This window comes from Cebus imitator, unplaced genomic scaffold (assembly GCF_001604975.1).
Source record: "Cebus imitator isolate Cc_AM_T3 unplaced genomic scaffold, Cebus_imitator-1.0 Scaffold316, whole genome shotgun sequence".
Lineage (NCBI taxonomy): Eukaryota > Metazoa > Chordata > Mammalia > Primates > Cebidae > Cebus > Cebus imitator.
The window spans coordinates 1104894-1116964 of NW_016107631.1; the positions used below are offsets into that span (position 1 = coordinate 1104894).

The 12071-nt window shown below is 47.5% G+C and overlaps 1 protein-coding gene across 2 annotated transcripts in view; it reads right to left on the reverse strand.

Annotated features, from left to right (window-relative positions):
• Window positions 1–5127: 5127 nt before the first annotated feature.
• The window catches only part of LOC108286213 (inner centromere protein), a 29630-nt gene continuing 22686 nt past the window's right edge, over window positions 5128–12071 (reverse strand). Inside the window, exons 16-19 of one of the 2 annotated variants that reach the window (XM_017503823.1) lie at window positions 10897–10972; window positions 10554–10661; window positions 9186–9336; window positions 5128–7670 (exon numbers count right to left, since the gene is read on the reverse strand). In XM_017503823.1, coding sequence (XP_017359312.1) covers window positions 7456–7670; window positions 9186–9336; window positions 10554–10661; window positions 10897–10972 — 550 coding nt within the window. In that variant the 3' untranslated portion in view covers window positions 5128–7455. The remainder of the gene's footprint in view (window positions 7671–9185; window positions 9337–10553; window positions 10662–10896; window positions 10973–12071) is intronic. The other variant, XM_017503825.2, reaches the window with a different exon arrangement.

Below are 12071 nucleotides of genomic sequence, written 5' to 3' on the forward strand. Positions count from 1 at the left end.
AGGGATACTGGGGTAAGAGAGGTTTGGGGCCACACAAATTGTCCATCTAGGGAGCATAGTGGTTACCTACATCAAGCCAGCGTTGCCCAAGTAGCAAAAAAAAAAGTCTGGTCTTTTTTTAGCCAGAGAGGTGTCTCTGATGAAATGCTGACCAGATGAAGTCACCGTCACTGCCCTGGGTTTATAGATTGCTGCATACCCCAAATCAGTCACTCTCTCTTCTCTCTTTCTCTAAGCCATAGAGCCTGCTCTCAATCTGTTTTGTCTAAGACCGTCACAAACATGCAAACAATGACACCATAAGATAGCTCGGGCCAGGCGAGGTGGCTCACACCTGTAATCCCAGCACTTTGGGAGGCTGAGGTGGGCAGATCACCTGAGGTCACGAGTTTCAGATCAATCTGGCCAACCAACGTGGTGAAACCCCGTCTCTACTAAAAATACAAACTTAGGCAGGCATGGTGGTGGGCGCCTGTAATCTCAGCTACTCAGGAGGCTGAAGCAGGAGAATCTCTTGAACCTGGGAGGCGGAGGTTGCAGTGAGCTGAGATCACACCATTGCACTTCAGTCTGGATGACAGAGCAAGACTCCTTCTCAAAACAAATAAATAAGGTAACTGGGGCAGGAGGCTTCTAGCCGATTTCCCTACCATTCCTGCAGTAGTGGCTGCACCCATCCAGTCATTTCTGCTGCACCCCCAGCAACTCTGGGGCACTTTCTGAGTTCAAGTAGTTATAGGAGTCCTCACTGGGGATAATCCATACTTGTCTTGTTACAGTGTCCCAGAGGCAAGCAGGACAAGATCCCTGCAGAGGGCTCCTGCCTCTGTTATTCTCAGATCATAGCCCAAAGGCACTAAACACATTCCTCAAGATCCCTTACTCCAATTCTCAGGGACCAATTCCCCACCCAAACCAATCCTGCCAGGCCACGGGCAGAGCTGGCAGGAAGAACGGAGATCCAAATAAATGTCATAGCACTCATGGGTTATTGCCTCCTCTTCTTTTGTAGGTAACTCCTGAACAGTTCACCTGAAATTAACCTGATACTATCAACTTTCCTGTATCTTAATATTAGAGGAATGGGCATATTTAAAGTGCAAAGTAATATAGGTAGGGGTGTGTGTGTGTGTGTGTGTGTGTGTTTTATCTATGGGCAAATAAGTTTAAAGCTTCATGGATTCAGGCAACCAAACCTGAGTCAATGTATCCATCTTCATGTCAGCTCTTTCAGGCTTAATAAACTGCAATAAAAGCAAATACCCTCACGAAGGCGTGACTATTTAAAAGGCACTTTAAAAGCTCCCTTTGCAAGCCGTAGTTCACTTCCTCCTTCCAGCATGCAGGGTTGATCTCCTTGGTTGAAAACATTCAAAATTAGTGGACAGGAGTGGGGATGTGGTTGGGGTTGGCCGTGTAAGTCACTTTTTGCTTTGCTGGATCAGAGCAGCGAGCACTGTAAGGAACAGAAAGCAGGTGCTTTAGGTGTCAGGTAACTCAGCTTAGCTCTGACTGCTGCTACCCAGGTTTCTACAGATGTCCCAGGAAGCCTCAGAATCAAGCTCCAAGAGGCTCAGATAGGACAATAACCTGCAATCTACATTGTTTGCAATTCCTTGGAATGCAGGTTACAGCCTGCTTTCCCTCTGATGCTTGCTTTTCCTTCTTTCCAAACCTGGAGGAATGTTTGCACCATGGAAGCCCAGGGGGAAGAGAGGCTGCTATGGGTCTTGCCCCAGCAGGACTCAGCCAGCATCCACAGTTGCTTAGCAGCAAGTGGTGCCCACAGCTCACTGCCCCAGATCCCACGGCAGCACGTGGACTAGGCGTGTGCTATGAAAAGCCCAGAGGCAGCCAGAAAGAAGCTGTGGCTTCGTCTACCTAAGGGAGACAGGCAAGGCTTCACACAGCAGGTAGCTCGCTGGTACTTGACAAGAAAAGTGTGCCAGGCTTGTAGGGGGGTGGGCTACAGTGAGGGGTGGGGTTAGCATCCATAAATGGGTCCTACTGAAGCAAGAGCCTGGATAGATCCTAGGTTTTCCCGTCTTCATCCTAACCAAGTGGTGAGAATCGATCCCCATTCTATTCCTAAGAATATGGCAGGATGGGCTATTTGTACCATTCCTCCCAGGGGCAGAATGAAAGATGCTGAGTAACAGTAACTTTTAAAGAGCCAAACTTTCTAATTTTGGTGAAGTCCAATTGACTTTTGCTTTTAAAGTTCACACGGTTGGTGTCATATGTAAGAAACCTGTGCCAAACACGAAGACACTAGAATTTTCTCCTGTTTTCTTCTAGGAGTGTTGTATTTTTAGCTCTTACATTTAAGCCTATGACCCATTAGGAATTAAACCTGATATATGGTGTGAAGAAGGGCTGGAGCTTTTAAAGAACATATCCAATTGTTCCAGGACAATTTGTTGAAAAAATTATGCTTCCCACATTGAATTGCCTTCTACCTTTGCCAAAAACCAAGTGACCATATATGTGTAGTTCTATTTCCAGATTCCATTTGTCCATGTATCAATGACTACCTTTCCACCAATATCATACTATCCCGATTCCTGGAGCTTTGAGAGCTATGGAGCCACTTGAGCTACCTTCTGGATCCATCACTGAAGGGGCTTCACTGAACCACAGGCATGAAGCCACAAAAGATGAGCCCCCAAATTTGTGACTGCCCAAGGGGTCTGCCTTGACCACTGCCTAGACAGAGCCCATTCATCAAGACAGGGGAATTGCAGTAAAGAGTAATTCACACAGAGCCAGCTGTGTGGGAGACTGGAGTTTTATTACTCAAATCAGTCTCTTCCTATAGTTTTGAAATAAGCCTTGTGTGTAGTGTGACCACGCCAAATTTGTTATTTTTAAGTTGTTTTAGCTACTGCAGGTCCTATGCTGTTAAATACAATTTTTGAGACAGGGTCTTGCTGTGTCACCCAGGCTGGAGTGCAGTGACAATCACTGCTTACTGCAGTCTTGACTTCTCGGCTCAAGCGATCCTCCCACCTCAGCCTCCTGAGTAGCTGGGACTGCAGACACATACCATCATGCCCAGCTAATTTTTGTATTTTTTTTGTAAAGACAGGGATTTACCATGTTGCCCAGGCTGGTCTCAGACTCCTGGGCTCAAGTCATCCACCCACCTCAGCCTCCCAAAGACCTGGGATTACAGGTGTGAGCCACTCCACCCTGCATACATTTTAAAACCAGATTTTTTCATGAACTCCTACTCCCCAAAACAGGCCATTTTGGGCTGGGTGCTGTGGTTGACACCTGTAATTCCAGCACTTTGGGAGGCCAAGGCAAGCATATCACTAGAGGCCAGGAGTTTTGAGACCAGCCTGGCCAACACAGCAAACCCTGTCTCTACTAAAAATACAAAAATTAGCTATGCATGGCGGCTCACGCCTGTAATCCCAGCACTTTGGGAGGCCGAGGCGGGTGGATCACTTGAGGCCAGGAGTTTGAGACCAGCCTGGCCAAGATGGCAAAACTCCATCTCTACTAAAAATACAAAAATTAGCTGGGCTGGTGGTACGTGCCTGTAATCCCAGCTCCTCAGGAGGCCAAGGCACAAGAGTTGCTTGAACCCAGGAGGCAGAGGTTGCAGCAAGCTACGATCCTGCCACTGCACTCCAGCCTGGGCAAGAGTGAGACCCTGTCTCAAAAAAAAAATTAAAAAATTTAAAAAAGTACAATCCTTTTTATGTAACTTGCTGGACTTGATTTGCTAAAACTCTAAGAATTCTTGTGTTGATGTTCATGAGGGATAATTGTCTACTTTTCTTTTCTGGCAATGTCTAATTTAGGGATTAAGGCAATTCTGGCCTTAGACGAAACTGAGTATTCTTTCCTCTTATATTTCCTGTAAGAGAGTGTGCAGAAATTATTTCCCTAAGTATGTGGCAACATTTACCACTAAAGCTGCCTATGCCTAGAGTTTTCTTTGTGGTAACACATCTTTCATAGAGCTAAGTAGGTTTTCTATTTCTTCCTGAGTAAACTAATTTGTATCTTTCAAGGAATCTGCATTCGTTACATCCAAATTATCAAATTACTAGAAGTTGTCCATAATAGTCTCATTGTTTTAGTATCTGTAGAATCTGCAGTGAAGCTACCTAATTCCTGACATTGGTAATTTATCTTTTCTCCTGATCAATCTAAATAGGACTTTTCTTGAGCTTCTCAAAGAACCAGCTTTTGATTAATTAATTTTCTTTATTTTCTCGTCTGATTTCTGCTCTATTTGTATAATTTCCCCTTTTCTGTGTACACTTTTGATTTGCTCTTCTTTTTCTAATTTTTTAAAGTAGAAGTTTCTTAAAGTGGTCATTGATTTGAAACATTTTTTTCTAACACAGGCATTGAACCCTATAAATTCCCCTCAGTACTGCGTTACTTGCATCATGGGATACAAAATCGACAGAAAAGTCAACTGTATTTCTATACACCAGCAACGGACAAGAAGAAACCAAATATCAGAAAAACATTAGCATTTACAACAGCTCCAAGAAGATAAATAGTTGTAAATCTAAGAAAATATGTGTAGGATCTATATGCTGAAACTATAAACTGCTGAAGAAAGAAACTAAATGGGCAAATAAATGGACATATGTTCATGGATTAAAACACAATCACAAATATGTGAATTCTCCCCATCTATAGATAAACTTATCTATAGATTTAATGCAATTCTAATCGAACTCCCAGTAGGACTTTTTTTTTTTTTTTAGACAGACTTTCGCTCTTATTGCCCAGGCTGGAGTACAATGGTGCAATCTTGGCTCAACCCAACCTCCGCCTCCCGGGTTCAAGTAATTCTCCTGCCTCAGCCTCCTGAGTAGCTAGGATTACAGGCATATGCCACCACACCTGGCTAATTTTTTTTTTTTTTTTTTTTAGTAGAGATGGGGTTTCTCCATGTTGATCATGCTGGTCTTGAACTCCCAACCTCAGGTGATCTGCCCACCCTGGCCTCCCAAAGTGCTGGAATTATAGGCGTGAGCCACCGCACCTAGCCCTAGCAGGATTTTTGTACCTAAGCTGATCACAAAATTTAAATGGGAAGGTAACATTTATATAATTGTCAAAATAATTTTAAGAGGAAAAATAAAATTGGAAGAATTATATTACCAGATTTTAATATTTAACTACAAAGCTATAGTCATCTTGACTTCTGTGATATTGACAGTAAGGAGAGATGCACAGCTCAATGGGAGAAAATAAAACGTCTAGGATAGACCCACACCCATATGGCTAACTCCTGACAAAACACAAAAGAAATTCAGCAGAGAAAGGACAGTCTTTCCAACAAATGGTGCTGGAACAACTAGACATTCATCCATATGCTCCTAAACACAAACCTCATACTTTTAAAACAGTTAACTCAAAATAGATCACAAATCTAAATGTAACATGTAAAATAAAACATTTAGAAGAAAACAGCAGAGAATTAGGACTTAGGACTAGACAATGGTTTCTTAGACAGGACAAAAAAACCACACTCTGTTTTTCAAAATTTCATTAATTGGACTTCATCAAATTAAAATTTTTGTTCTGTGAAAAACACTGGAAAGTAAACAAAAAGACAAGCCGGGCCAAGCACGGCAGCTCATGCCTACGATCTCAGCACTCTGGGAAGCCAAGGCAGAAGGATCACTTCAGGCCAGGATTTCGAGACCAGCCTGGCCAATGTAGCAAGATCCCATCTCTTAAAAAAAAATTTTTAAAAACAAGCTGCAGACTGGGAGAAAATACTGCAAAGCACTCATCTGACAATATATTTGTATCCATAATATGTAAAGATCCTTAAACCCAACAGTAATATAACAATCCACTTTTAAGATAAAAGATTTGAAGACTCTTCACCAAGGATATACAGATGGCAGGAATGCACATGAAAAGATGTTCACCATCAGCCATCCGGGAAATGCAAATTAAAGCCATGATGAGATATCAGTACACACCTACTAGAATGGCTAAAATAAGAAACAGACAATACCAAGTGAGAGTAAAGATGCAGACCAACCGAAATTACCTTCCTGCTGAATAACAACTTTTTCTTAAACGCACTATATAAAGATGCTTTAAGTGATGTTTTGATATTGCAGTTTTGGACAGACACACTTGCCAATTTACTCAATACAAGTGTCTAGTCAGAGAACATGTGGAAGACACTTGAATTGCACAAGATATCTGAATGAACCATAAAATGCTTTACTTGGCATGGGTAGAAACGTCTCGACTTCCATCTATTGTGTCCACCGCTTCCTCATTTTTAAAAGCATTCTTGGATTTAGGCTTTATTTTTGTCCTTAAGCAGAAGTTGGCAAACTTCTGTAAAAGTTCAAATAATAAACATCTTCAGCTTTATTGGACATGGGCCTCTGCTGTACAACTTAGCTGCCCTTGGAACAGAGCAACTGGAGACAAGATAAAGAAATGGGCATTTCTATTGTGTGCGTTCCAATAAAACTTTAAAGAACCCACCGTGGCTAGATTTGGCCATAGTCTGGCAACCCAGGGCTAGAGTAGCAGATGTATGCATTCAGGAGGCAGTAGTCTGCTCACAGGCGGAACCGCAGCCAGCTTTCATTGGCAATAAGCATTTAATTAGCAGCTGCCTGGCTTTGCTGGGGAAACATCTCGCAGCTTGCAAGCACTGTCCCAAGGTGGTCTCGAGGGATACCTTTACCCCTTAGACCTCATGCTTCACCAGCACATGGATTTTCTCAAGTCCATTTGCCACCTGTGCGGCAAGGGTGGAGCCTGAGGAATGGACAGGTTAAGGGACTAAGTGGCAGGGCTGTGTCAAGACCCAGGTCTTTCCCAATGAACAAGCTCCCTTTTACAAACAGGGAGCACCCCAAAAAACAGGAAGGCGCCCCACCTGCCCCATCGTGGCAGTAACTGAAGCGTTCCTCGGCTTATCCAGGCAGTGGAAGCACCCACTGCAGTAGCACCTCCGAGGGCGGGAGCCTGCACCCCGTACTCCTGAGGCGCCGCAGGTGACGGAACAGAACCTCGCTCCTCCAGCCCACTGGTGGCCCAAGACACACAGCTACAGGGCCAGGGCTGAGGCTCCCAGTCTTCACGGTACCAACAGCAGGCGTGAAGGAATATACTTTATTAATCTACCTCCCAAACAGTAAAATGCCAAAGACTAAAATGCTAACATTCAGCTAAATTATAACAACTATTTACAGAGCACCGTCTGTGGGCCACGTGGGGCTGGGCCTGGTTCTCCCCCAACCACCCACCCAGCCCATCCTCCAAACAGGCCTGGGGCCACCTGCCACCTGCAGCAGAAACACCCAGCAGAGAGGACATTTATATATACCCGGCCAAGCCCTCCACGATGGCATGCCAAGAAGGAAGGCACCAGACCAAGACAGAGACAGACAGAGAGACACAGACAGGAGGTGAGGTCGCCAAGAAGGCCACAGGCCAGACTCAGTGCTTCTTCAGGCTGTAGGCCAGGCTGCTGGGGACCCTGGCACCCTGCAGGGGCGGTGAGTTCCAGACGGCGGAGCTGGTGCGCTTATGATAGCGGGGCTTGCTCTTCTTGAAGATATCCTCCAAGTCCAGCGGGAGAATGGCTCCAAAGAGCTCCAGAAGATTCGGCGGGTGGTAGTACTGGTGAATGATGGCCTGGCTGAGCGGGGTGCCTGCAGGAGACCACAGGCCAATTACTGCCTTGGGGCTCCCCATGAACCTCCTCATCCCCTGCCCCATACAGAGCCATGTCACCCTCTCCAACCTCCCTACAGAGTTCTGTCACCCTCTTCAGCCCTGCCCCAGCCTGTACCACCATCAAACCCAGAGAATGCTTGTTTCACATCCTTACTACTGTCCTCTGGCAGCTTAACCTGCACAAAGTCCTCGAGAGCTCACATGTGCCAGGCACCCCTTGAACCTGTCCCGCCCACCACCTGGGAGGCAGGTTCTTTATTCTCCCATTCAGCAGATCTGCCCAAAGGCATACAGCCAATCATGGCGAAGCCTGTGTTTGAAGACAAGCTTAGCTCCAGAGCTTCAGCATAGGTTGCCATCCTCGACCACCTTGGCCAGCTGCTTCTCATCGACCCCACAGGCCCTGGCGCAGTGCTGAGAGGGCCTCTGGGCAGTGGGTATGGGCGGGCACAGTCCTGGCAACAGGCCTGAGGAAGACCCAGGGGATCAGGAGGTCCGACATGCACCCAGCAATTGCTCAGCACTACATGCGGCTCTAAGGGCCCACCGTGAGCTCAGTCAGGTCACTCTACATAGAACTCCTCAGCCGGGTCTTGTCATCACCCTCCTTTCACAGATGAGGAAACTGTTTAAGCTGTTCAAAGTCGGCTCTCATTAGGTGGCTTTGCAAGTGATCTGGCTCCTGCTTGTTGCCATCTCCCACATGACTTAATACTAGTGGTTAAGAGGCTGGTTACTGCAGGGTTCAGATGAGGTGAAACTCACAAAAACAAGTTTCTATAGAGGGCCTACCAGCTATGGGACTCCAGGCCCTTCCCTCTGGGGCATCTGCGCCCCTCCCTGACTTCCGGCTCAGCAAACGCTGCAAGACACCTATGGTACCCACTGGCCGCATCCACTCCGGCAGCACCCAGTTCTAGCACCGACCCTGCTCACTCAAGATGGTCTTACGCTCAGGCCTGGGGCATTGCAGTCACACTCATCACCTTCTTGTTTCATGCTGGGACCTGTAAACTCCGGGTCAAATCCTACTCAAGTGACTTGTGCCCTCCTCAGGGCCTTTCCTGCCTGCCCAGCTGGCTGGAAGCCCCAGGCTCCAGCTTGGTGCTCTTCCCCATTCTAGCTCTGCCCCTGCCCCAGGAGGCTTACTTGGGTCCAAGTCTCTGCAGCCTTGCTGGATGAGACTCTAAGGAGGGGCCAAGTCCAAGTCAAAACACCCAGCAGCATGCTCAAAGCCAGTGCAATTTCATATATTTGTTGACAACAAAGGAACCCAACCTCATAGGTCTGGTCCTTGGATAAGCACAATGAACACGAGGTGCCCCATTCTCCCCCAGGCACATGCCTGTCCAAAGCTAGAGCCTTGAGCCGCCAGCTCAGGCACACAGCAGCCTTCCAACACTGAAGCAACCAACCCACTACTTCCAGGGCCCTCAAGGTGAAGACCACTGAGGGCCTGAGTCTCCCAGGGAGCTCTGGGCTTTGCTCACCTCGGGCCCAGGTGGGGATGGGTTTCCGGGGATGGGCTTCATCATCGGTGGAGTCGTCGCTATTCAGATCCATCCCGTAGTTATCTGGGTTGATCTTGGGGGGGGCCCTGTGCCCTTGCGGAGTCATCTGATATGAGGTACAAGCTGGAGACTGGAAAAACAAAGGCGGCTGTCAGCTCCCTCCACTGCACTCCTGCCTCTCACCCCCAAGGGGCTCTGGGGCCCTGCTCACCTCCTCCCATGTCACAGGAGACACAAAAGGTGCAGGGTCACCTTTTTAGGGCAGCGGTGGAGACAGAATCTTGCTATTGCCCAGGCTGGAGTGCAGTGGTGTGATCTCAAATCACTGCAACCTCCGCCTCCCAGGTTCAAGTGATTCTCATGTCTCAGCCTCCCCACATAGCTGGATTACAAGTGTGCACCACCACACCCGGCTAATTTTTTGTATGTTTAGTAGAGACGGGGTTTCACTATGTTGGCCAGGCTGGTCTCAAACTCCTGACCGCAAGTAATCTACCCACCTTGGCCTCCCAAAGTGGTGGGATTGCAGGCATGAACCACTGCACCCAGCCTACTTTTTAATTTTAAAAAGTCACAGAACACACACTACTCTATATCTCCTTTTTTCATGTTAAGGCGTATTACAAGCTTTCTTCCAGGTCAGTGTGTAGATTCTTCCTGGGAACCACCCAGGAGACTCCAGGATTTGCAACTTAACCATCCATCATTGGCAGATACCATACTAACTTCCAAGTTCTCAACATCTTAACTTTGCTGCAATGAAACCCTTCCTCACAATATGTTTTGTTTGGTAACGGCACTGAAGTGAAAATAGATCAAATGGTCATCAAGAGGAGCCAGCTGAATTCCAGCACAATTAAGGTACACAGCCATCAAAACTAAGAAATTTACCTGTGTTGAAATAGACAGATGTCTGCAATATACTAAGAGAAAAAAAAAACATGGGGTGGGAGGGGGCTGGAAATCAAGCTGCCAAATGTGCTCACTTAAAATATATGTGTGTATGGGTGAAATAGAAAGAATATCTGTGTGTGTTAAAATGGTTACATAGATAAAAATCTAGAAGGATATACAATCGGCTTAGTAGAGTTTTCCTGAGGGCCAGTTTTTTTTTTTTTTAAAACTTTATACTCTTTTATAAAGTTTAGTTCCTTTTTATCTTCCCCCTCAACAAATTCTACTTTTAGAGTAACAAAGAACATCAAAAATAGTAAAAACAATTGGGCCAAGGGTATCAGTCCTCTTCCTTAGGGTCCTAACATAGCCTGTGCCTCCAGCTACCGGGAAGAGAATAATCAAAGTGGGCCCCTCCACCTGAGGGCTTCTCCACTGGGGCCCAGGCTGCACCTGCACGTCCACAGTCACGTTTAAGACCTTGCTGGCCCCGGCTGCCTCCTTGGCTTTCTTCTCTTGCTCCTCCTGCAGCTGCCGCTCAGCCAGACGCTGCTGCTCTTCCTGGAATGCAGGTGGCAATGGGGTGTTAAGGAGTCTCCCCTTCCTTCCTCTCCTCCTCCCCTCCCTCCCTTCCCCCCATTCCCTCCGCCTCCCCTCCCTTCCTTCCCCTCCCCTTCTTTTTCTCTCTTTCCCCTCCCTTCTCCTCCCCTCCCTAAGCAGCCCCTGCCATTGGAGTCCAGACCAGCCCACAGCTCAGGGTAGACCCCAAGGGAGCCCGCAACCCAGCTCCCCTCACCTTCTTCTTCTCCTCCAGTTCCCTCTGCTGTCGCTCCTTCTGCAACCGCAGGGCCGTCTCCCGCTCCTGTTGCTCCCTGAGGACCCAGCAAGAGCCTGTTAGGACAGGATACGAAGCCCCAGCCCTAGCCCCGTTACCATCCCTGCTGGGAAAGCCAGGCCCAGCCAGCAGGACACACCTTAGAGGGCAGGATTGCAGAAGGGGTACCTGGCTTAGAACCAAGGGCTGCATTTTGCTCCAGGGGCTAGAAAGGTGCACATCAGAGACTGCAGGGAACACAAGCTGGAGTCCGGCATTTGGCCCCCACTTTTCCGTGCAACTGAAGTCTCTGAGCCTCATCACACTTTTACACAATGGGGACCATAACACATTTCCTCCAGGGTCAACACTAGAATCAAACGGGATAATCCACAATCCCTTAATTATCCTAACCCTCCAGGGCAGACACAGGCTCCAAGCATGAACAGGGAAGGGGCTGTGGATGGGCTCTGGAGTCACCTCCACAGCACACTTGTTCATGACTTTGAACAAGTCATTTAACCTCTCTGGACCTGTTTCCCCCTGTATGAAGTAGAGCTGATGGCTCCCATGCCCCGTGGGCTTCAACTGAGGACTAAACAAGGAAACAGATATAAAGCATGTAGCTTGGGTACCCAACAAAGCTGCCGACACTACGACTATCACACCATCACCCTCAAAGCCCCTGCCCTGCCCAGCACCCTGCAATTCTAAAACCACATCAGCTGCCCCTTACACCTTCTTGCCTTCCCAGACTCTGCCCAGAGGACCAAGATCAGCTTTGTGCCCATCAGGCAGCCCTGACACAGTGGAGCCCTCCTCCGGCTGTAACTCCTCGCTTCTCTGATAAACCTGTAGCCACCCACAAAGATGGACACAGAAAAAAGTGCTGCCCAGTGTTTCCCAGGAATTGGAGGCAAGAGAGCGAACACCTATGGGGCCTGCGTGTCTCACACGCACATGGGCCTTTGTGCTCTACTTCCGTACGCACAGACAAAGGATCTCGAGTATCTCCTGACCAACACTGAGTGTGGATTTTCCTCCTTGGCATCCCCATGACTCTTAGAACAACCAGGCACAGGGTAGGCCCTGGACAAATGCCTGTAAAACTAAACATGGAACTCCTGTCTCTTGTACAGAGACCACTGCATCTGCAG